Here is a 21351-nt window from a genome sequence, read left to right as displayed (position 1 = left end):
CCCAGGCACGGATTGTGTTTTCCTTCCGTCCTCCAGCCCAGAGAGGGCAGCACAAGTGCCGCAGCTCTGCGATTTTGGTGGGGCTTTTGGGTGGGGTGGGGTGGGGTGCAGTGGTGGTGCACAGAGCTCTGAGAAGAACGTCGGTGCACGTGTTTAAACCCAGCGGGCCCAGAAGAGCATCTGGGCTGAAGGGAGAAGTGAGTCACACGGAACAGTGTGTGCTTTCTCCTAACAATCGCTCCTCTTCACCTCAAAGGGATACAGCGAGGGTCCAGGCTCTTGTGCCAGGCCCTGCCGGGCTGGGTGCTGAGCTCTCTGCTCCCTCCCTGTTTGTCCTCTGTCACTGGCGGCCTGCCTTGGCAACCAAAGAGCTTTTCCTCAGAGCCAGTCCACCCTCATGTCTACAGAAATAAAAAGGTTATGACCTCAGGTCACAGGTTCTCTGCCCCTGATCATTGCACACAAGCCCTTTGGGAGACACAGCCCAACAGTGCTTCTCCCCTGGCACCGCGGCCCCGCAACCAGCTTCCATCCGGCCTCCGTCTCATTGCTGCACAGGCAGGGGGGAGACGTGAGGAGTGTCTCTCCCTTCTGGAAAAGTGTCTTGCTGTGTTCTGAGATGGGTTTGGTGGAGGGAAGGGGAATATTAACACATTGCCCACTTTTTGCCCCATGGCCCCCTTAGCTTTGCTCTTCTGCACAAAAAATGATCCTTTCCTAAGAGCGTGCTTTTTTCCAAGTCACATGCTTTTATGCTTCCTGTACGGAAACTCCCCCGACTCCTGGGCAACCTTGGGTGATGAGGGTGCCAGGCCCCAACGTGCAGAAATGCCTGTTGGCACTCAGGATTTCCCCTCTCCGGTGAGATACTCAGGTTCAAAACTTAGGCCTGACTATCTCTGCCTCCCGTGGGGTGCCAGAGGCAGACAGGGAGTGGGAGAGCGCATTCTGCCCGGCGTGGGTGATGGCACGGGCGAAGAAGGGACACTGGTGGCAAGTGGGCCCTCCTCTGCCTTAATCCAGCCCTGGTTTACTGGAGAATTGCTGGGCAGGGGGGCGCAGGGGGCTGTTGACGGTATCATGCAGCCCCGGCTCACCCCAGGCCAGAGGTGTCCCCAGGACATCTGGTAGGCCCTGGTTGAAAATCTGGGAGCGGGCCACCCCCAGCAGCTCAAGAGTGGGGGGCCATCCTGCCCAATACCATCCTCTGCCCCCTTCCCTCCTCAGGGTCATCTGCCCCAAGGCCACCACACACCACTCCCTCCTGTCTGCTCAGTGATGCTCAGCCCTGTGGCTCTTTTTTTTTTTTAAGATTTTATTTATTTATTTGTCAGAGAGAGAGAAAACAGGTAGGCAGAGGCAGAGGGAGAAGCAGGCTTCCCACCAAGCAAGGAGCCCGGTGTGGGACTCAATCCCAGCACGCTAGGATCATAACCTGAGCCAAAGGCAGCCGCTCAACTGACTAAGCTACCCAGGCGTCCCAGCACTGTCGTTCTTTGACCGCAGATACTAGGATTACAAGCCTGGAAGGAAAGGGGGCCCGGTCCCTCCTTTCTGAGATCCTCCCTCCTGAAGGCCATTCCAGGCAAAACACCTTTAAAAAACAAACAAACTACTAAGGCAGCAAAGAGAGCTCAGGCTTCTTTCAAACTCCTCAGTCCGTCTTTATAATCACCTTCCCAGAGCCGGTTGAGGCCCCACACTTAAGTCTGACCGGGAGCCACACGCAGCCCCTCAGGTACCTGGACGCAGCAGGCGCCCGTGGCTGACGGAGCGTGACTGAGGTCTACACGGCGGGGGATTCCAGGGACCCTCATGCGGTGATTCACTGCCTTGGGAGACCTCTTGTGACCTGACCAAGGTCTTTGGGGCTGGGATGAAGTCACTAGAGGGCCTGCAGTCCTGCTGGGAAAGGTTGCAGGCAGCTGGATTTCCTAGTGGAAGAGTGGAAGAGGGAGAGGAAGGGGCAGGAAGTGAGCCTGGGAAGATGGCCTACAGAACAGGGCTGGCTGAAAATAAAGCAAAGCATGGTGGTACAGGGCCGAGAATCAGGGCTTGAATCAGGGGAGTTAAACACTGTCTCATCACAGGCACCGGTGAGAGGAAAGGCGAAGTGACCAGGGGTCAGGCCAAAAGCCAGGACCGACCAGGATTTCTCAAAGGAAGCCTAAGGAGCCGCCAGGTCATATTCCTGGGGTCCTGCCTAGGAACCTACCATCAGGCCCTCTCCCTCTGCCTGTGGCCCCAGTTACCAACGCAGCCAGGGCTGGGACTGGACTGATGCCCTAATGCCTCACTCAGCCTTGGAAAGCGTTACATCCCTCCAGCCCACGGAAACACTCAGCCCGGCCCCCACCGGGCCCCCAGGCCCACTCACCATGCCTGGCACCCAGGTACAGAGAAGCTTAACGAAGGCAGTTTATGCATAAACATTATAGAATAGCGTTTCCTGGCAGGGATTTTGAGAAGGAGCCAGAGACAGTGAGGGATGTGGTCCCTCCCAGGAAGACGCTTCTAATGAGGGCTGGGGCGGAAAACGAACGAAAGGATGCATTTGGGAAGTGATCCATGAGCACACACAGGGGTCGTGAGAGGGGCGGACCACACAACCACAAGCAGGCCACTCAGGGAAGGGTCAGCCTCCTCTAGATCCCACTGCAAGCCTCTGAGGACCCGGCTCCCTTTTGGGCCCCCCAACAACCATACTACTCGGGGCTCAGGTGGCTGCCAGCAGAGCACCAAGTACCCCCCCTTCTGTGTGTCCTGAGTGCACCCCAAGGCTGGGCTCAAGAGTGCCTGAGCCTCGGGCCCCCAGCACACCCCTCTGGCCTGCCGTTGGCCTCCTGGAAGGTTGCATTTCACTGGCATCACTGCCATCTTCCTGGGCCTCGTCCCTCCCTGCCCCTCATCCTCCTTAATTCTCCCAGGCCCTCTTCTCAGACATTCTCATCCACCCGCATGGCTTCGGGTGCCACCTCCGGAGCTAGCGACGCCCAACCCAGTCTCATCAGCCTAGACCTCTCCCCTAAGCTCTAGACCCAATGATCAAACCTGGCCAAACAGGCGTGTCCCATAAACCCTCACACTCAGCAGGTCTGATCGGCTTCCTCTTTCCCCCAAACCTCCTCCTCCAACATGCCTCACTTCAACAAACAGTCCCACCCATGGCGCCTCAGCTTATCCCCATGAGTGATAGCCTCGCCTGGGGCCCCATCCCAGACTCCTGCACCAGGCTCCCGGCTCCCAGCTTCTGCAGGGTCGCTTGATGTCTCTGTGTCCCTGCCTTTCACTCCCTGACCCACCAGCCACTCAGTCACCAGAGCCAGGTCCCCAGACACAGTCACTAAGATCCAAGTGAAATACAGAATTCACCCAAACAATTAGACAAAAAGGTGACTTAAGAACATAAAGGCAAAAACATGGGAAGAAGACAGGCGAGGCACAGTCCCCAACCCCACAACACAGCCCTTTCGTTTCATACTGAGAAACCAGGGTGCCTCTTCTGTACGATGAAGCATTACCACTCATTTTCTATATACTTAAGACTCTCTCAAGAAAAGATTAATAAGGGACGCCTGGGTGGCTCAGTTGGTTAAGCAGCTGCCTTCGGCTCAGGTCATGATCCTAGCGTCCTGGGATCAAGTCCCACATCGGGCTCCTTGCTCATCAGGGAGCCTGCTTCTCCCTCTGTCTCTTCCTGCCATTCTGTCTGCCTGTGCTTGCTCTCTCTCCCTCTCTCTCTGACAAATAAATAAATAAAATCTTAAAAAAAAAAAAAAAAGAAAAGATTAATAATTTTACAAAGTTGGGGGAGGGAGGAGGGTGGCAAAGTGTTTAAGAAAAAGCAGGAACAATAAAACATTCATTTCTCCCACCCAGACAAAACCCCTATTGGGGTTTCAGCGGTAGCAGTAAGGCCGTCCCCTCTCTCTTTTGAGCTGTGGGGCTGCTTTGTGATCCAGACACCAAATCCCACTAGGCAGAAAAGCACAACACAAGCCTACTTATTATTTTCAAGGCAGGAGGGAAAAATCTAGAAAGGCAACAAACGGCAAACTTCCTTGCTAATCGCCGAGGATGGGAGAGGCTGTTGGAATCTAGTACTTTTTCTGTCCATCTGGTCTTAAAAAAACAGAAATTAGATACTCTGGTTTGACAACAGCAAGAAGGATTAAAAAAAAAAAAAAAAAAAAGCCAGAATTGTTGTCTAAAAGCCTGGCCCTTTCCCTCTGTCGGATCACCAGCCCTGCCTGTTAGTCGAACCTGCTGCCCACCTCATTATCTTGCTCTCGGAGAGCCCGGCTGTTGTTCCACATTTCCAACACACCGTGCCTTTATTCACACTGTTCCCTCTTCCTGGCATGCCCATTCCATTATCCGTCTGGCAAACACTTACTCAATAAGACAAATCAAATGTCTCCTTCCTTTATGAAGGCTTCCTGTCTGACTCCTGGTGACACCTTTTCTCTCTGCTCCCCTTTTCCTCACATAAGTATCTGCTTAAGTACCTGTCACCCACCAGCCTTCAGATCTGCTTCCCCTGTAGACTACAGACCCCTTGTGGGCAGGAAGCATGTCACCTTCTTCATCTTAGTATTCTCAGACCTAGCTCAGTGCCCGATAAAAGAAGAAGAAGAAAAAGAAGAAGGAGGAGGAGGAGGAGAAGTAGTAGTAGTAGTCGTCGTTGTCGTGTCTTTAACAGGGACGCCTGGGTGGCTGAAGTGTCTGCCTTCAGCTCAGGTCATGATCCCAGAATCCTGGGATCGAGTCCCACATCAGGCTCCCTGCTCAGCATGGGGCCTGCTTTTCCCTCTGCCTGCTGCTCCCCCTGCTTGTGCTCTCTCTCTCTCTGACAAATAAATAAAATCCTAAAAAAAAAAAAAAAAAGTCTTTAACAAATGTCTATGGAATGAATAAATACCTAACTGAGCGCTTGGCTTTTAAGCTATTTAAACTATTCAAATAATCTTAGTCTGGTGCCCTAGTCTCCCAAATCCAGAGTAGCATAGCCCAGGAGTGCTAAGAGTGTGGCCCCATGCACAAATCATCTGTATTGAAGGGCACTAATCACGCTTACACAGGTCCAAGTGCAGGGGCTTGGGAGGAGCCAAGAACAGCAATGCTCCCATGTGGAAAGACAACAAAGTCAGTCCAGACAACTCTCAGTCATGTAGATGGAGGAAAACGATGCGGCAAAAAAAATTCCAACCAGTAGAGAATCCACAGATCAACATCATTAAGCCTTGAGACATGTATTATTTCATTGTAGCAAATTGGTCTTCCAGATTCCATTTGGCTCAAGCTACATCTGTATAATAAAAGATGATAGGTATCTAATGTAGGGCTTTATGAAGCTTGCCACCTGGTAATGCAAAGACCTGGGCAGGGCAGGACGTTCCCCTTACCTGACACAGTCCCCGGGCGCCTGCCTAGATGGTTCTTGCGGCTCCCCTTCCTGATGTTGGTGGAAACCGGGACTACAGAGAGGACTTGACCCAAGGCTGCCCCAGCCAGGCCTAAGCCGGAATGGGCACTGGTAGATTTTCCGTGTCTCAGCCCCTTGTCCACAGGCTGGAAGTGGCTTTGCACAGCCACCTGCTCCCCTGGCCCTCAGCTATGGCTGGCATTACCTAGGAACTAGACTCCAACTACCTAGGAAGGGCAAAACGTGAAGAAGGGGGGAACCCGGCTAAAATGAGGGAAGCCCAGGAGAGGCAACCTTTCCATCTACCAGAACACCAGCTAGTGTGAACTCCGCTGCACCAGGAAAGGAGAAATCATGAGCAAAGGGAGCAGCATGCTCTGACCCGGGGTTAAAGAAATGAGGCAGAGAGAGGGAGTTCAGAGCTGGACAAGGAAGATGGCTCTGGTCTGGGATGGCTTGATCTCAAATTTCCCTTTTCCCCTTTCCACTCAGCAGGCTTTCTTCCCACCCCAAAATCTCTTCCTGACCCTGCTGCATCTCCCCCCCCCCCCCCCCAGAGAACCCCCCCCATACCCTCACGCACAATACACAGCCCCTATTCCTCTGTGATCCACAACTCACTTCAACCTCTCCCACTCTCCAGCCCCAATTTCTTCCCCCAACCGGACTCCCCCACCTTCTGTGTCTCCCCATCACCTTGCCTCAGAGATTGGCCCCTAATTTGTTTTCCATTTGTCCTTTCCCAGCCCACCGGCTTCTCCCCCCAGGGGGCTACTTCCTGCACTAGGCTCTCCTCCAGGCACCTGCTAGGGGCCAGCCACTTAACATTGACCACTCCCCTCAAGCCCCCAGCGACTCATTCCCCGCCCCCCGCCTGGGCGGCTGCAGTCCCTATACCTTTAACAAACCTCCACGTGCGTGTTAACGGCGGTGACAGCATTTCCTTGTCTCTCTGCTCCCGCCCCCGGAGGCGCCACCCATTGGCCGCTGGGTTCCTCTATTCTCGCTCTAATTGGCCTCGCTCCCGGAAAACTCCAACCAATGGTCTCTCCGCGCCTGTCTCCCTCCTCCGACCCCGAGCTCCCATTGGCTCCGAGGACTTAGGACATGTTAGCAGGGGAATTCTTCCGTCCCCTGGGTAAACTCCCGGGCTGAGAAATTGGTTCCGAATCCAACGGAACCCAGCGCTGGGCGACGGTGGGTCACGTGGCTGGCGGCCTCATGACGTGCGGATTGCGAGGCGTCACCGTGACGTTCGGGCGACCTGCCGAGTGGCCCCGCTACCTCCACCACCTATACGGTGGCGGTGTCAGCATGGACCTGGGCCCGATGCGCAAGAGTTACCGCGGGGACCGAGAGGTGCGGCCACCGAGGCAAGACCTCCCGCAGGGCGGGGGAGGAGCCTCACGGGGTGGGATTGGGGTCACCCCCGTAGGAGAAGGGGGTTCCAAGACAACCAGGGGTGTAAGGGGCTCTGGGGAACAAGGATGAAGAGAGGCTGCGAGTTGCCGCGGGTGAGAACGCCAGCTCTGGAGAGGCCCCGGGGTGGGATCCTGCCACTCACGAGTGCGTCACTAACAACCTCTCTGGGCCTCAGTTTCCTCACCTGGGAAGTGAGTACCTAACTCGCAGGGATGTTGTGGACTTTGATATTTGCAAAGTGCTTAGAACAGTGATAATCAGCTTCTAAATATTTGATAAGTAACACATGGGGGAGGGGTAGTGACTCACGGACGGAAGGGAGGAGAGAGCGCCTAGATCTCACTGCCGTCAGTACCTTTCCTTCCCTTTTGGAGAAGTTCTTTTCCTTTTCCCTCCTTGAAGGAGAAACCAACTGTTTTAGAATTGAGGCCCAGAGCTGCAGTTTCTAAATCTAGTTGCGTGTGAGCATTTCCAGAAATAGTTGTTAAACATGCAGTTTTTCACCGAACCTCAGACCTACGGAGAATTTGTGGGGGTGGAGACCAGGGATATGGCTTTTTTCTTTTATGCTCCCCAGGTGATAGGTTTGATGCTCATGACATGAAACTCTGATTCATCCATCACTGCTGTGGGACCTGGCGAGTTACGCCATGTTTTTTATGCCTCTGTCCTCACCTGTACAATGGAGCTAGCAGAACCTATTTCCTGGGTACTGTTTTTTGTTACCAACAGTGCCTGGAACAGTACCACATACACAGTAAGAGTTATATGTGTTCATTAAATAAAACTCTCCTTTCCCAGGCATTTGAGGAAACTCAGCTGACTTCCCTGGACCCCATGAAGCAGTTTGCTGCCTGGTTTGAGGAGGCCGTTCAGTGTCCTGACATAGGGGAAGCCAATGCCATGTGTCTGGCTACCTGCACCAGGTGGGCATAGCCGTGGGCCCGTCTGTGGGTGGGTACAGGTGAAGTAAGAAACTAGGAAGCTCTCAACTTGGTGGAATGCAAATTTATGTTTATAGCTGTGTTACTAACATGCTGTGTGACCTCAGGCAAGTTAGTTGTCCTCTCTGGGCCTTTGTGTCCTTACCTGTAAACAAAGATCAGACTTTACTTAATTCCATTTCAGTAATAAAAATGTAGTCCCTCATTCATCTCTGCCCCTGTTGCTCTCACCCCCAACACCCATGTCTCCCTTATCTCCCCATTTACTCAATTCCCACCTGTCCTTTAAAAGCTACATCTCCTGGAACTTCTCCATAAAGCTCTCTACCTCTCCTGAAATCTAGCGTAGTGCTTGGTTGTATTATGTATTTGACAATCAGTCATATAACCTTGAGACACCTCTTACATTAGCCTGTTATTCAACTCTTGTCCCCACGCTTTAAAGTGTAAGGTCTTGAGGCGCCTGGGTGGCTCATTGGGGAAGCATCTGACTCTTGGTTTCAGCTCATGGCATGATCTCAGGGTTCTGGGATTGAGCCGCCAGGGTTGCTGCTCAGTGGGGAGTCTGCTTCTCCCTTTCCCTCTGCTCCTCCCCAGCCCCCCAGCTCATACTCTCTCTCTCTCTCTCAAATAAATAAAATCTTTAAAAAAAAAAAGTGTAAGGCCTTGAAGGCAGGGCTCTGGTACTGTGCCCCAGGATATTCCCCAGAGTCTGAGCAGAGGTCCTAATGTAACTGCCCTTTCTGTGATCGCTAAGCCCTAACTGGTTGTGTCATTGTTGGTCACTGCCCCAAGAGCCTTGTTAACCTGCTAGGTAATAAAATACCACTGACTGGTAAGTGTAACCAGCAGAGATTTATTTCCTCACAGCTCTGAGAGCTAGAAGTCCAAGATCAAGGTGCTGTCAGGATGGGTTCCTTGGGAGGCCTCTCTTTCTGGCTTGTAGATGGCCACCTTTTTGCTGTGTCCTTGCATGGCCTTTCCATGGTACATGCAGGGGATGGGAGGGAGGAAGGGAGGGAGAAGGAGAGAGAGAGAGACAGAGATCTTTCTGGACACCAGGCCTATTGGATTAGAGTCTTACCTTTATGACCTCATTTAATCTTAATTATCTCTCTAAAAGCTCTGTCTCCAAATAGAGCCACTTTGGGGGCTTCAACATAGAATTTTAGGGAGACACAGTTCAGTCTATGACAAGTCCCAGGCAGCAGTGTCCTGCCCATACCTCTAGGACAGATCCTCAGGGTGGGGGTGGGGTGGCCATGGGTGGCTGGCATCCCCTGACAGTGCAGAATAAGAAGGCAGAGGCATGGGGAGTGCAGGGGAGCACCTGGGGAGAGGGGTGGTAGCAAGGACAATGACATGGGCTCTGACCACACACTCTGGTCTTTGCCCAGAGACGGAAAACCCTCTGCCCGCATGGTGCTGCTGAAGGGCTTTGGCAAGGATGGCTTCCGCTTCTTCACTAACTTCGAGAGTCGGAAGGGAAAAGAGCTGGTGAGGGGCCCGCAGGGGCCAGCCCTGGCTTCCTTCATCACCCTCCGGTGCCACCCCCACCACATCCTGCTTGCTGGCTATGCTCAGGCGCCGTCCAGCCTGCGGGCCTTGGCACTTGCCCTTCTCTCTGCTGTGAAGGAGTGCTCTCTCTGACCACCCCATCTCTGTCATCTGCTTCCCTAAGTAGCTCCTGTCCCTTTGGCTCTCAGCTCCCGTGTAACCTCCTTGGGAAAGTCCTCGATCCCCATGCCACATCAGCTGTTCACCCTCTTGGTAACTTGTAACTTTACTTGCTGCCTTGTTTTCCATTGATAACTGTGCCTTTGTTTGGTTATGTGATTGAGATTTGTCTCCTCCACTAAACACCCAGGAAGCTCTGTGGGGACAGAGGCTGCATTCATTGTACGCCCGGTGTTCCCTCTGCGCCTCTCCTGGTGTCAAGCCCAGAGTTGATCCTTTTTGTGTGTTCGACTCATGAATCCAAAGGACTCCCCAAGCCCATGGCGCCCATAGATGCATTTCTGCGACTTGCACATCTATGGATGAGAGAAATGGCAGAGCCTCACTCTGGAGTCCATCTGGCTCAGGTTCGCAGTGCGGCTCTAGCACTTCCTATGTGAGCTTGGGCAGGTTCCTTAACCTGTCTGAGTCTGTCTCCACCCCTGGAAAAGCAGGCCTACCTATGAGGGTTTAGATGAGATGTGCCAGTGAATACCTGCCCCATGGGTCTGCACGCTGCAGGCTTCCTGCCTCCTTTCTGCATGGTGGAGGTGTTCTCCCTGCTGTTCGGATGGCCGACTGTGAGTTCTCTTTCATTTCCAGGACTCCAATCCCTTTGCTTCCCTTGTCTTCTACTGGGAGCCCCTCAACCGTCAGGTGAGTGAGCATTCCCGGGACAACCTGGGGCTTGCTACGGAGGAGCCCAGTGGAGGGCATCAGGCCAGGCAGACCAGTCTCTCTCTCTTTTTTTTTTTTTAAAGATTTTTTTAATTTATTTATTTGTCAGAGAGAGAGAGAGGGAGAGAGAGCAAGCACAGGCAGACAGAATGGCAGGCAGAGGCAGAGGGAGAAGCAGGCTCCCTGATGAGCAAGGAGCCCGATGTGGGACTCGATCCCAGGACGCTGGGATCATGACCTGAGCCGAAGGCAGCCGCTTAACCAACTAAGCCACCCAGGCGTCCCCTTCCTGTCTCTCTTAATGAGCTGGCCTAGTTGGAGCCGGCAGTGGTGGGGCGGTGGAGAAGGGAAGAAAGAGAGGAAGGGGACCTGTGTTGGTGGGGAGGGCAGATGGCGATGAATGCCATCTAGCCAGGGCAGTCTCTGAGCAGGTGCGTGTGGAGGGCTCCGTGAAGAAGCTGCCCGAAGAGGAGGCTGAGTGCTACTTCCACTCCCGCCCTAAGAGCAGCCAAATCGGGGCTGTGGTCAGTAACCAGAGTTCTGTGATCCCCGATCGGGAGGTGAGTTGGGTTCCTCCTTGGTTCTCTGGGTGGCAGGGGCCTTAGCTCATCCCCCAGCGGCTGTCCACTAGAAGTGCCAGGGCCCACCCTCTCCAGCAAAATGAAGGGGTGGTCTCCTTGGGGAAGTGGGGGAAATGGACTTCCTTTGTCTGACCCTCTGACTGTGCTCCGAGAGGAGAGAGGCCAGCCTCTCTTGATCACCTGCGTCCCCTGGGCCAAGGCACGTACTTAGTAAACGGTTAGTAAGTGAATCACTGACTCAGTCCAGGCCTTACTGTGTTTCCTTCCCCTGGACAGTATCTGAGAAAGAAGAATGAGGAACTGGAGCAGCTCTACCAAGAGCAAGAGGTGCCAAAGCCGAAGTACTGGTGAGTGATAGCTGGTGGCCGTCCAGGCCGGGGCACAGAACCTTCATGTTTACTCAAAACCGCTCTATCTGTGGCATTACAGACCTACTCCCTGCCTCCCCACCACCCAAACATCATCAGATTCATCCTTCCGACTTCCATCAAGGGGCCCTGGGATGGGCTGGGATGGGGACCCCAAGGGTGGGGGCGGTGTCCTGCTGGAAAATTGCACAGAGCACCAAACCCGCTGCTTCTCCTTGAAGGGGTGGCTACATCCTGTACCCGCGAGTGATGGAGTTCTGGCAGGGCCAAACCAACCGTCTGCATGACCGGATCCTCTTCCGGCGGGGCCTGCCGACAGGAGACTCCCCTTTGGGGCCCATGACCCACCGTGGGGAGGAAGACTGGCTATACGAGAGGCTCGCACCCTGACTCGAAGTCTGCTGGCGCCTGCTGGAGCTGGCGCTGGGTGCTAAGAGAGGGTATGGGATGGTGGGCGTGACCTTCTAGACTCAACCCATTTCCCTCCCCCACTCCTTATATTTAAAGCTCTTCAGAGTTCAAGCTCCAAATTCTGTATCTTTAGTTGGCTCTCAAGTAGGTAGTCTAGTGGAGCGTAAACAGTGGCAGAGAGAATCACAAATGGGGAAAAAAAAATCCCATAATTATTTTCTTGACCTTGAATATGATTTATTGGAATAGCTCCCTCTAGAGGTAGTAGCTGGTGTGGTTCCCTTTTCCAGGGACCTGGGGTCCTGCTGCCCTGTTAGGGTGTGACTGGGTCATACCGCCGGGATCGGCCTGGTTCCAGCCTAAGCATCCAAGGCAGTGTAGACAATCTGTTGTTTTTTTTTTTCTTGTCAACAATTTGAAATTTGACAGGGAGAGATCCAGAGCGTGAGAGGCATTTTAGCAAGTCCTTAATGGCAGCCAAGAAGCAACAGTTTCCAGCCACTTCTCTTGTCATTCCCTGAGTGACCCTTGGATCCCGCCTCCCCACGTGTGGGCTGTGTTAACTCCTCCTGCCTGAAAACACCCATTATCCCTTTTTTTGTTTGTTTCGGTTTTTTTTTTGTTTTTTTTTTTAAAGATTTTATTTATTTATTTGACAGAGATCACAAGTAGACAGAGAGGCAGGCAGAGAGAGAGAGAGAGAGAGGGAAGCAGGCTCCCTGCTGAGCAGAGAGCCTGATGCGGGACTCGATCCCAGGACCCTGAGATCATGACCTGAGCCGAAGGCAGCGGCTTAACCCACTGAGCCACCCAGGCGCCCCTCGTTTTGTTTTTTCTAAAAGGAAGTTTTTGGCTTAAACTAGCCAGAATCAATTTCTGTTGCTTGCAACTAAAAGAAACTTCATTAACTTACTAATAGGATATTTTTATAGCCCTGTACCCTACTGATAACTGCTTCCCCTTATCAGAAGCGCAACAGCGCGGAAAAGAGATTAAATGTATTCTCTGGAGCTCCAGAGGACCCAGAGGTGGGAGTTGCACGGACGTAGGTTTCCTCTCAGTTGGGGGAGAGACTTGAGACAACCATGATCGAGTAATCGGGAGTGGGCTACCTAGTTAGGTAGCAAGTGTCTCTAGAAGTATTCGATCCCAGGGAGTCAGGAGTTTTATAGAAGGGCTTCATGACTTATACCTACGAGCCAGGCAGATTTCAGTCAAGCTTTACTTTCCATATTCGTTTCTGAGAACAATACGTGTGTGTGCGCGCACACGCGCGCGCACATACACAGATATCTGTTTCATTTTCCAGGTATAGAATTGTTACAGAGATACATTTCGGTACTCATGGATCCCCTTCAGCTGCTCCCCTCCTCTGCGGGGGATGACTCCTAGACACGGGTTTCCATCCCTGCTGGAATTACCCAGGAAGCGTTTGTCACACATGGTTTCACTGGTCTGAGTGAGGTCTGAACTTTGGGGAACATAAAAGCTCCCCAGGGACTTCTGTGCAGCCAAAAGTTGAGACCCCCGAGTTTAGATCCTTGCTACTCCATGTGATCCACGGACCAGCAGCACCACCATTTAGGAGCCCACCCTCAGCCCACCCATGAATCCCGTCCTGCATTTAATAAGCCCCCACCCCAGGTGACCGGTTTCAGTGTCCCCCACCTCCACAAAGCAATGACCTCCCACCCTCACCATGGGATTCCTCATCAGGCCTGGACTGAGGCCCGCGCTGAACTGTGTTTGCACACTTCTTGAGCACAAGTCTGGTGACCAAGGACAACTTGAACGAATGGCCTCCAGGCTGTGGAGGGGAGCCAGGCTGGGTAAATGTTTGCTGTGACTAAGCCAGAATCTGAGAACTGTTATTTTGCACGTTGGCATGGAACTCACCAGCTCTGTAAACTGTTTCATTCCTGTGTGGGCGTGCGCGCTGGTTTGGTGTCTGCCATTCATGGGCTCCTCCCAAGGGGCCCCTGTGGGGGGTTGATCCCCCTCTTAAGCCTGAGTGTGGGAAGGCACGATGCTAACCCTATGGCCACCAAAGGAGATGGTGCTGGGGTGCCCTTCTCTGCCTTGTCCCATTACTAGGAGCTCTGTATCCCCCACCCCCTATCTGAGCCTGGGTTCAGCTGTTCCTCTCCTGTTCTTTGACAATCACTGTGCCAAGTCTGTAATAAAACTTGTTCAGCCGTGTGTGATATTAATGTTCAGGCTGGCCCAGCCACATCCTCGCATCCCCCACCACCAGCCTAGGAAGGAGGGAGTTGGGGGCTTAAGGGCCCCCCTCCCGGCTCAACTCCTCCTCTCCATAGTGGTTGGATGGCCAGCAGGGGGAGCCCACCGCCCAAGGTTGACCCCTCCTGGGCAGTGCAGGCCAGTTGGAGCCTGCCCCTCCTGCCTCCCCCTTCCCCCCATTGGGTCGTGTCCCAGTGAAACTGTGGTCGATAACCCATAGCCTCTCACAGCTCCTGCCCATATTTGCACTCTCAGTTCCTCCTCTGGCCTTGTGGAAGTTTGCAGCTGCCTCCCTCTGACTCCCTGGCCAGCCAGATTTCCCTTTGGCTTTTAGCACACACCTACCCCCTGCCCCCCAGCTTAGGGGTAACTGGGGTTTCCATGGAAGGTTCCTGCGGACATCAGAGACTAGAGCAGGATCTCACGCACCAGGGTAATAGTGGCCATGTGGTGTCATTATTGGATAGAAGCCGGGCCGGGGGGCCCAGGGCCCAGGCTCATCCCTAAACCCCCCTCCCTCAAGCAATCTCAGGATGGGCGGAAGTGGTCTGATGTCTCAGAGGACACTCAGCCTCTGAGCTGGTTAGCTCTCCCCTACTGGTGCCAGAATCAGGATTCTAAAACCCAGGCCATTACCCTCTGCCACCCTACCTCCCCTTCTGCAGAAGGTGACTGGACTCCTTTTTTTGCTCTGAGCCTCAGTTTCCCATCCCCCGAGCAGAGGCAGATCAAGCATGGAGGGGGCCGTGGGCCGCAGTCATGGGCACACACCAGCTCGGACTTCAGTCCCGGCTCCACCATGGCAAGCAAGTGCCTTCACTTCTCCGCCTCAACTAACTCAGCTGGAAAATGGGGATAATGACAGCACCTGTCTCAAGGTGATGAGGGGACTGACCGAGGAACCTCACGGAGTACTTGCCACAGGGCCTGGTCCACTATAAACTCTTAGTAAACACTGGCTATTCACAGTGGACAGGACTAGAGTAGGGGGAAGTCAGGTCCTCCATGGGACACTTCACGGATTGGGTAATTGGAAGGACCCTAGAAGTTCTACGAGGTGGGAGGGATAGGAAAAGAGGCCTGGGGAACAGCAGCTTACCTGAACCAGCCCACCTTCCCTCCCTCCAGCTCCTGGTGTCACTCATCCTCACAGTCCCCCCTAGCCTGGGTGAGGCCACCCAACAAAGGCCCCCTTGTATGGTTCTGTTTGTTTTGGTAATAAATTTCCTGAGCAACACTCCCTGGGGTGGAGCGGCCCGACCGCCCGCAAGGAACTGACCTGGAAGCTGCATGACCACATTATTTAGTGGCCACCTTGGTTTCTCCCTGTTCCCACCAAGAGCTCCAGAGATGTGTCCAATTTTTTCTAGCTCCCAGCTCCTGGGGCCTGAGAAAGATCTGGATCTAACAGCACAGGGAGCACACTCTTTCCTCTTCCTTAACCAGAAGCTGTGGGCTATGGTGGAGCTCCTTAATAAAGGAAGGGGGAGGACACCCATATTAACCGAGCACCTACTATAGGACTACTTAGGGAGCATTTAATATTGACCATTCCCCCAAAAAAGATATGATTACAGGAGAGAAACCTGAGGTTTAGAGAGCATTTTTTAAAAAGTATTCCCCAAATCACCCAGTGACTAAATGGTGGAACGAGAATTTGAGTCCTGACCCTAAACCAAACCCCCACAACTGTGGGGTCACCAAAGGTCTCCTCTACTCTCTTGAAGTCCCTGATGTTCTCTCTGTTGACCACTTAGCTGAAACTAGCCCCTACCTTTGCTATATTTTCATACTGAGGACCCCTTTATCTTTAATAAAAAAGATCTTATTTTTAAGTATTCTATAGACCCAACATGGGGCTCGAACTTATAACCCCCAGACCAAGAGTCAGGTGCTCTGTCGACTGATCCAGCCAGGCGCCCCCTGGAGACCCTTCCTGACGCTTGAAAGGAACGCTAAGCACTTCACTTAAATGCAGGGAGTAAAGGCATGAGAAACAGTCCTCAGGAAATGTAAGACAAAAGCATAAATAGATTCTCTGCTTTTGCAGCATTGTTTATTGCAAAGAGAGACACCTACAATTATTTTTTTAAACAAAATTCAAGGCTCCAGGACTCATCTCTGGGGCTTGTCCTTCTTAAATACCATTAGGAGGGGAGAAGAGAGCTGGCTGCTTTTAGGTCTATCAGAGCCTCCCTAGCCGCTCCCTGAATTTGGACCCATGAGCCAGTGCACTGTCCCTTTGAGGATGTGTGCAGGAAACTGTGGGGTCCCTCACCTGGTCTTCTGCAGCAACCTGCCCCCCCAGGAGAGTGCCAGTGTCCTCCTCTCCTTGCACACCTAGGGGCAAAGTTCCAGGAAGTTTCCCTCATGTGGGAGGAGGCGAGCTCAAGTTCAGGGTCTCCGCCTCCTCCAGCTCCAGAAAACCACCCCATCATGTGGCTTCTGGAAAAGTCACGCTTAGAATTGGTCCAGGGAACAGCTGTGGGTAGAGAAAGTAGAGGGAGCAGCAATCGAAACTCACCCTTGACCCTGTGCCACCGGAGGAGGAGAAGTCTGTCCGCCCCCTCTCTCCGCCCCTCGCCATGCCCACCTCCCTGCCGGCACTGCCACGGCTCTGAGGAGGGCTGTCCTTCTGCGTGGGACTTCTCATCCTTGGACTGGAGTGCCTTTGTATGTGCTGGGGACGTGGGACGACCTTGGGAGAACCCAGACCTTCCAGAAAGCTGGGGCACATAAATAAAAACCTAAAACCAGATCCTGCCTGCCAGCAGGCATCAAGGGCCCCACGGAATCAGCTGTGGCCAAGGAGGCCAGCGTGGCCAGCTCCTGTCGCAGGTCCGGCTGACGGCAGGAGTAGGGAGGTATTAGGGTCCTCCTTGGCCTCCTTCACTGTCCTTTGCCATCACTGTCATCAAAGAGGTTGGGGTTCTCTGCCAACGTGGCCCGAACTTTCTTCTTCTCCTTGAAGCGGCCTGAATTGGAGACTTTGACGTGCTTGCCCTTTGTGTTCTTGTCCACGATCTTCTCCAGGCGGGTGTTATAGTTGCCATTGGGGTCCCCCCCCTCAGGCCGAGGGGGCTCGGCACTGCCCTCCGTTGGAGCGTAGGTGTCGGGGATCTCATACAGCACCTTCGGAGCAGATTTCTTTTTCCGGAGGAAGGTCAGCTTCCACCAGCCAACTTCGGTCATGGCCGTCCCTGGAGCCGAGGGTGGGGCTTTCTGCAGGAACACGGTGGGACAGTGAAAGGGGTCAGTGGGGAGAAGGGAGGTGCCTTGGAGCAACAGTTTCTAGCTCCTAATCATGGGCTGTTTTAAGAGTCCAGGCCTGAAGGAGGCCTGAGGAGGTGGCTCAGTGGGTTAAAGCCTCTGCCTTCAGCTCGGGTCATGATCCCAGGGTTCTGGGATCGAGACCCGCTTGAGACCCGCATCGGGCTCTCTGCTCAGCAGGGAGCCTGCTTCCTCCTCTCTCTGCCTGCCTCTCTGCCTACTTGTGATCTTTGTCTGTCAAATAAATAAATAAAATCTTAAAAAAAAAAAAAAAAAAGAGTCCAGGCCTGAAAGGATTGAAGGTGGAGCCCAACGAACCCAGGGTTCAGATAAGCGCTACGATACCAGAAGAGAGAGGGGTCTGGGGAATGGGTGGCAGGCATTGGATGGACAGAAACACCCTGTGCATTCTGATTAGAATTCATTACAAAATAAATAGGATTTATGATTTGGAGAGTAATTTGGACTTCCCAGTGGGGACCGACAGGAGTGGAGTCGTTGTGGGTTTTTTTTTCCTAAGTGGGAGGAGCCTCAGGGCAGGGTAGGGGGTGGGGAGAGGAGTCCTGGGACTGCACCAGCCTTGTGACCTCTGGCAAGATACTTCTCTGGACCTCAGGGTCCTCACCTGTCCCTTCCAGCGCTAACCTTTAGCTCTAAGGTGAATCCCCGCCCTCTGAGGGAGGCGTGCTCTGCAAAATAACACATGGTAATAGTAATAATCACTGAGGGACAGCTCCTTTCCCCACCCAGCTTCCATGAACACAGGAGTTTTTGCAGGAGAGCTGAAAATTGGAGGGACGTTTTTGGGGTCACAAGGTGCCCGTGAGATATACTTATCACAGGCCGACTCTTCACAAGGAACCCAGCGGGGATGGGACTTCGGGGCTGACATCCAGGCTTCTCCACTGACAAGCCATGTGCCCTGCCGTGAAGTGGCCTGACACGGAGGTGGCCTCATCTTTTACTCATTTCCACAAAGTTGCTCTCTGAGCTAGTGGGAGTTCTGGGAGACACGGCTGCCTGGACATGGTTGCCAGGGGGTGCGTTTAAGACGGAGGAAGGAGACGGCAGATTGGAGGAGCTCCGAGCAGCGAAGGGCAGGCAGAGGGATGAGAAATCGAGGCATCTCGGGCCTGGAGAGGGTGGTGGGCTGGTTCTCAGGACCCTGCATGTGGCTGAGAAGGGTCCTGGGGTGGAGCAGTAGCCACTATACTCCAGAAAGCTAGATGGTCAGGTGGGCCGAGCACAGATGAATAGATCACCTCCTTTTAGAAACCAATGGTCTTAACCACATTTTCTGAGAAGACCAGAAAGAAATATGACAAATGATGAACAGTGGTTTTCTTTATGGAGAAGGAATAGAGGATATTTTCTCCCGGTTTATTTCTGATTTCTAGATATTCCATAATAAGCGTGGTTTTTATTTTGTTTTTTCTTTTTTCTTTTTTTTTTTTTAAGAGGGAGAGCAAATCAAATTTGGGGGAAAATGGAAACAAGAGGTTGACCTAGGCTTGGAATGGGTTGAATGCCTGCCTCCGTGGGCCCCTTGTTGCTGTTGTCCCCTTTCCTCCCATATACTCAGCCCCACGCCCAGAGCGCATGCCTGACGGACTCCTTCCTGCCTCTTTGTCTGGGAAGCAGATCCTACATTGCTCTGTCCCTCTGGCTGAGTTCAAGTAGCAGGAGAAGCCCAGGGGAGATCTCGTGCAGTTCCCACTTAGAAAGTGAAGGAGGGGGTGAGAGTGGCCGGGTAAACACTTCCAGGGCACTCTGGAGAGGCAAGCACATGAAGGGGAGGCCTGAGAGGTTTGCTTTGGCAGCTTGCCTCACCCGGGCTTAGCACAACCTTGCACAGAACTTGGTGTTCCAGAATGGGTTTCTGGAAGGAGTTGGGGGTGGCACTTGCTTGGCCTGTGGGTGCCCCAGTCGCCGCCTGGTCTGGGGCAGGGCCCATGACCCCACCACCGCCCATCCGAGGTTGGATGGGAGGAACTCAGGGAGTGGAGGACCCAGCTAGTGAGCCAGGCAGTAACCATCTGACTGCCCACCCCCTTGGGGGGGCAGCGCTTCTGCCCCTGCGGCTAAAACACACCTGCTCTAGCAGTTCCTGCCAGTCGGCTCCCGTGGGGCTTAACTCTCTCTCGTTGGAATGAAGCAAGTGACAGAATCACCGGGAACTTAGCAATAAACCTTGGAGAAACCGGAGTAGCCCTCAGACCCTGCCCTGGGGTTTCCACCACCGCACAAAGGCATCTCTTGGCCTTGAACTCTGGTCTAAGATGCCGTTTGTGGTCTCTTCTGCCCGAGAGGACAGATAAGCACCGGTAAGAAGTATCTGCCCCTTTTCAGCAGGACCGACAATGGAAGTCTGAACAGAACAGATCAATTGGAGGACCATTCTTTGTTTTACAAAATAACCAAACCATAAGATCCTTTTCAGTAGTGAGCCACCCCAGAGCAGTATAACATCTGATTTGCTTTACATCAAAAAAGTGATGTGATATCAAAAGCTATGGAAAGTTTGAAAGAGCAATACAGCTATTGTGGCATGGCCATGCTGATTCACAGAAAGCTGGAGGGGGGGACACCTGGGTGGCTCAGTTGGTTAAGCAGCTGCCTTCGGCTCAGGTCATGATCCCAGCGTCCTGGGATCGAGTCCCACATCGGGCTCCTTGCTCATCAGGGAGCCTGCTTCTCCCTCTGCCTCTGCCTGCCATTCTGTCTGCCTGTGCTTGCTCTCTCTCCCTCTCTCTCTCTCTGACAAATAAATAAATAAAATCTTTAAAAAAAAAAAATTTAAAAAAAAAAAAAAAGAAAGAAAGCTGGAGGGGGCTGGGGGCTGGAGGTGTACTTAGGATCTCAGGCGGATCCAGCATTTAGTGACATGTGGTGGCCCCCCGCAATCAGCCTGCACGCAGGGCCCTTAGCTGGCCAAGCTGAGGGCTGGGCCATTGCCCTGGGGCCCTGCAATCCAGGAGATGATAGGAATCAGCCCAGAGGGTGCCGGCTACACTTCTGCCCTTTGCAAGGCTTCAGAGCCCACAGACGGCCTGCGGGGATAGCCTGCCCCCCTCCCCTAGGACCGCCAGCCCTCGGGCATGCATGTGGCCAGCCCAGGACAGGCCCCACCACCCTGACTGAGTTCTGTGAACTGCTCTAAGGACCTTGCTCAGACTGGCCCAGGCCCCTTCTGGGCTGGAACGAGTTAACCATTGACTGTGGGAGGTGGAGGGGTGGAGGGGAGTTGAGGAGGCACTCGGGGCTTTAAGACCGCACCCAGAAACACCCCCCCCATATCCCTCCACAGGGGCCCTGATGGCACTTCTCCATTCTGGATAAGACTGGGGTACCCTGGAGAGGAACAGGGAGATCCCCACCAGATAGCCAGAAACACCCTCCAGGCTGGTGGCTAGGCTCCTGCTTAGCAAGCGTTAACGGAGAACAGTTCCGGACTAAAACTTTCCCAGAAAGAGCTCTGCTGGAGGCCTGGAATGACTCCAAGAGCCAGTGGGATGAGTCTGACTTCTGCCTGCCCACCTAGGGAGAGATGGGAGCCGGCCTGCCTGGGTTTTCATTCCCAGTTAGGCTTGTCAGCCACGGAGGCAGAACTGGGTGCCCTGACTGTGCTCTATGCCTTGGTTTCCCCACCCGCTCTCCCTCTGCCTGTACCTGTAATCCTGACTGCTCCGGGCTGGAGGTGAAACCTTCCTTAGAGAAGGAGCTGAGTGTGGCAGCTGCCCGGGTGGGAGGCTGGGAGAGGTAGGGGTGCCTCCAGGGTTCCACGCCAGGCAAGGCTCCAGCGAGGAGATCTGGGTGGGAGCAGCTGTGCGGCAGGTGCCAGAGAAACAGGTGCAGTGGCGGGTACCTGCCCCACTGCGGCTCCAGGAGTCAAGGTGAACCTGAAACCCAGCCCCTCCCGGCTAAGTAAACAGAAGCAGAGGCCGGATCTGGCTGATGAATATTCATTACCCCAGAAATCCAATCCCAGTTCCCCTGTACCCACCCAGAAGCCAGGGTCCTCCAGGGATCACCTCGGCAGGAAAAGGAAACCCCAAGGGAAGTCTGGGGCAGGAGAAACAAGGGAGCCTCTCTCCTGTTTCCCCATTCTCATGGGCCTAGCTGCATCCCCCCCCCCCCACCAACCGTCGCCAAGGTCACCCTCACCCCTTTCATGCCTCCAAGAAGCTTAGACCCTCTGCAGCACGGACCGTGCCTGGATGTTGCCCCAGGCAAACCCGGAAAGGGTTAAGCGCCGCTGCTCCCTTTGGCCAGGCGGGACGGGACGGGAAGGGGTA

General features: G+C 53.7%; 2 protein-coding genes and 1 long non-coding RNA gene across 8 annotated transcripts in view; 1 reads left to right on the top strand and 2 right to left on the bottom strand.

Annotated features, from left to right (window-relative positions):
* The window catches only part of LOC111151274, a 30782-nt gene extending 24410 nt beyond the window's left edge, over positions 1-6372 (bottom strand). For 3 of the 4 annotated variants that reach the window (XR_002640848.1, XR_002640849.1, XR_002640850.1), the window contains exon 1: positions 5406-5928. This is a non-coding gene — a long non-coding RNA (uncharacterized LOC111151274). Of the gene's footprint in view, positions 1-5405; positions 5929-6322 lie in introns of those variants that run through there. The other variant, XR_002640851.1, reaches the window with a different exon arrangement.
* Positions 6373-6552: 180 nt separating this feature from the next.
* LOC111151776 (pyridoxamine 5'-phosphate oxidase) lies at positions 6553-13744 on the top strand. 3 transcript variants are annotated; one of them, XR_002640873.1, is made up of 8 exons: positions 6557-6784; positions 7649-7773; positions 9189-9288; positions 10111-10164; positions 10617-10745; positions 11043-11113; positions 11356-11574; positions 12855-12917. XR_002640873.1 is itself a non-coding variant. In XM_022509976.1 (7 exons), the coding sequence occupies exons 1-7, from the start codon at positions 6647-6649 to the stop codon at positions 12928-12930; spliced, it is 693 nt and encodes a 230-aa protein (XP_022365684.1). In that variant the 5' UTR covers positions 6553-6646; the 3' UTR covers positions 12931-13744. The 3 variants fall into 3 exon arrangements, 2 of the variants coding, with proteins under 2 accessions (XP_022365684.1, XP_022365683.1); XM_022509976.1 differs by lacking the exon at positions 11356-11574 and having other exon boundaries at positions 6553-6784; positions 12855-13744; XM_022509975.1 differs by lacking the exon at positions 12855-12917 and having other exon boundaries at positions 11356-12171.
* Positions 13745-16378: 2634 nt separating this feature from the next.
* On the bottom strand, positions 16379-21242 carry LOC111151212 (proline rich 15 like). Its single transcript, XM_022509009.1, has 3 exons — positions 21221-21242; positions 20726-20955; positions 16379-17008 (listed from the first exon to the last, which is right to left on the bottom strand). Exon 3 carries the CDS (start codon positions 16976-16978, stop codon positions 16676-16678), a length of 303 nt encoding a protein of 100 aa, XP_022364717.1. The 5' UTR covers positions 16979-17008; positions 20726-20955; positions 21221-21242; the 3' UTR covers positions 16379-16675.
* Between the last annotated feature and the right edge of the window lie 109 nt (positions 21243-21351).

The sequence above is a fragment of the Enhydra lutris genome, unplaced genomic scaffold, assembly GCF_002288905.1.
Source record: "Enhydra lutris kenyoni isolate GAN:26980312 unplaced genomic scaffold, ASM228890v2 scaffoldscaffold26, whole genome shotgun sequence".
Lineage (NCBI taxonomy): Eukaryota > Metazoa > Chordata > Mammalia > Carnivora > Mustelidae > Enhydra > Enhydra lutris.
The sequence above is the reverse complement of the archived record's forward strand: the minus strand, read 5'-3'. Positions and strand labels throughout refer to the sequence as shown.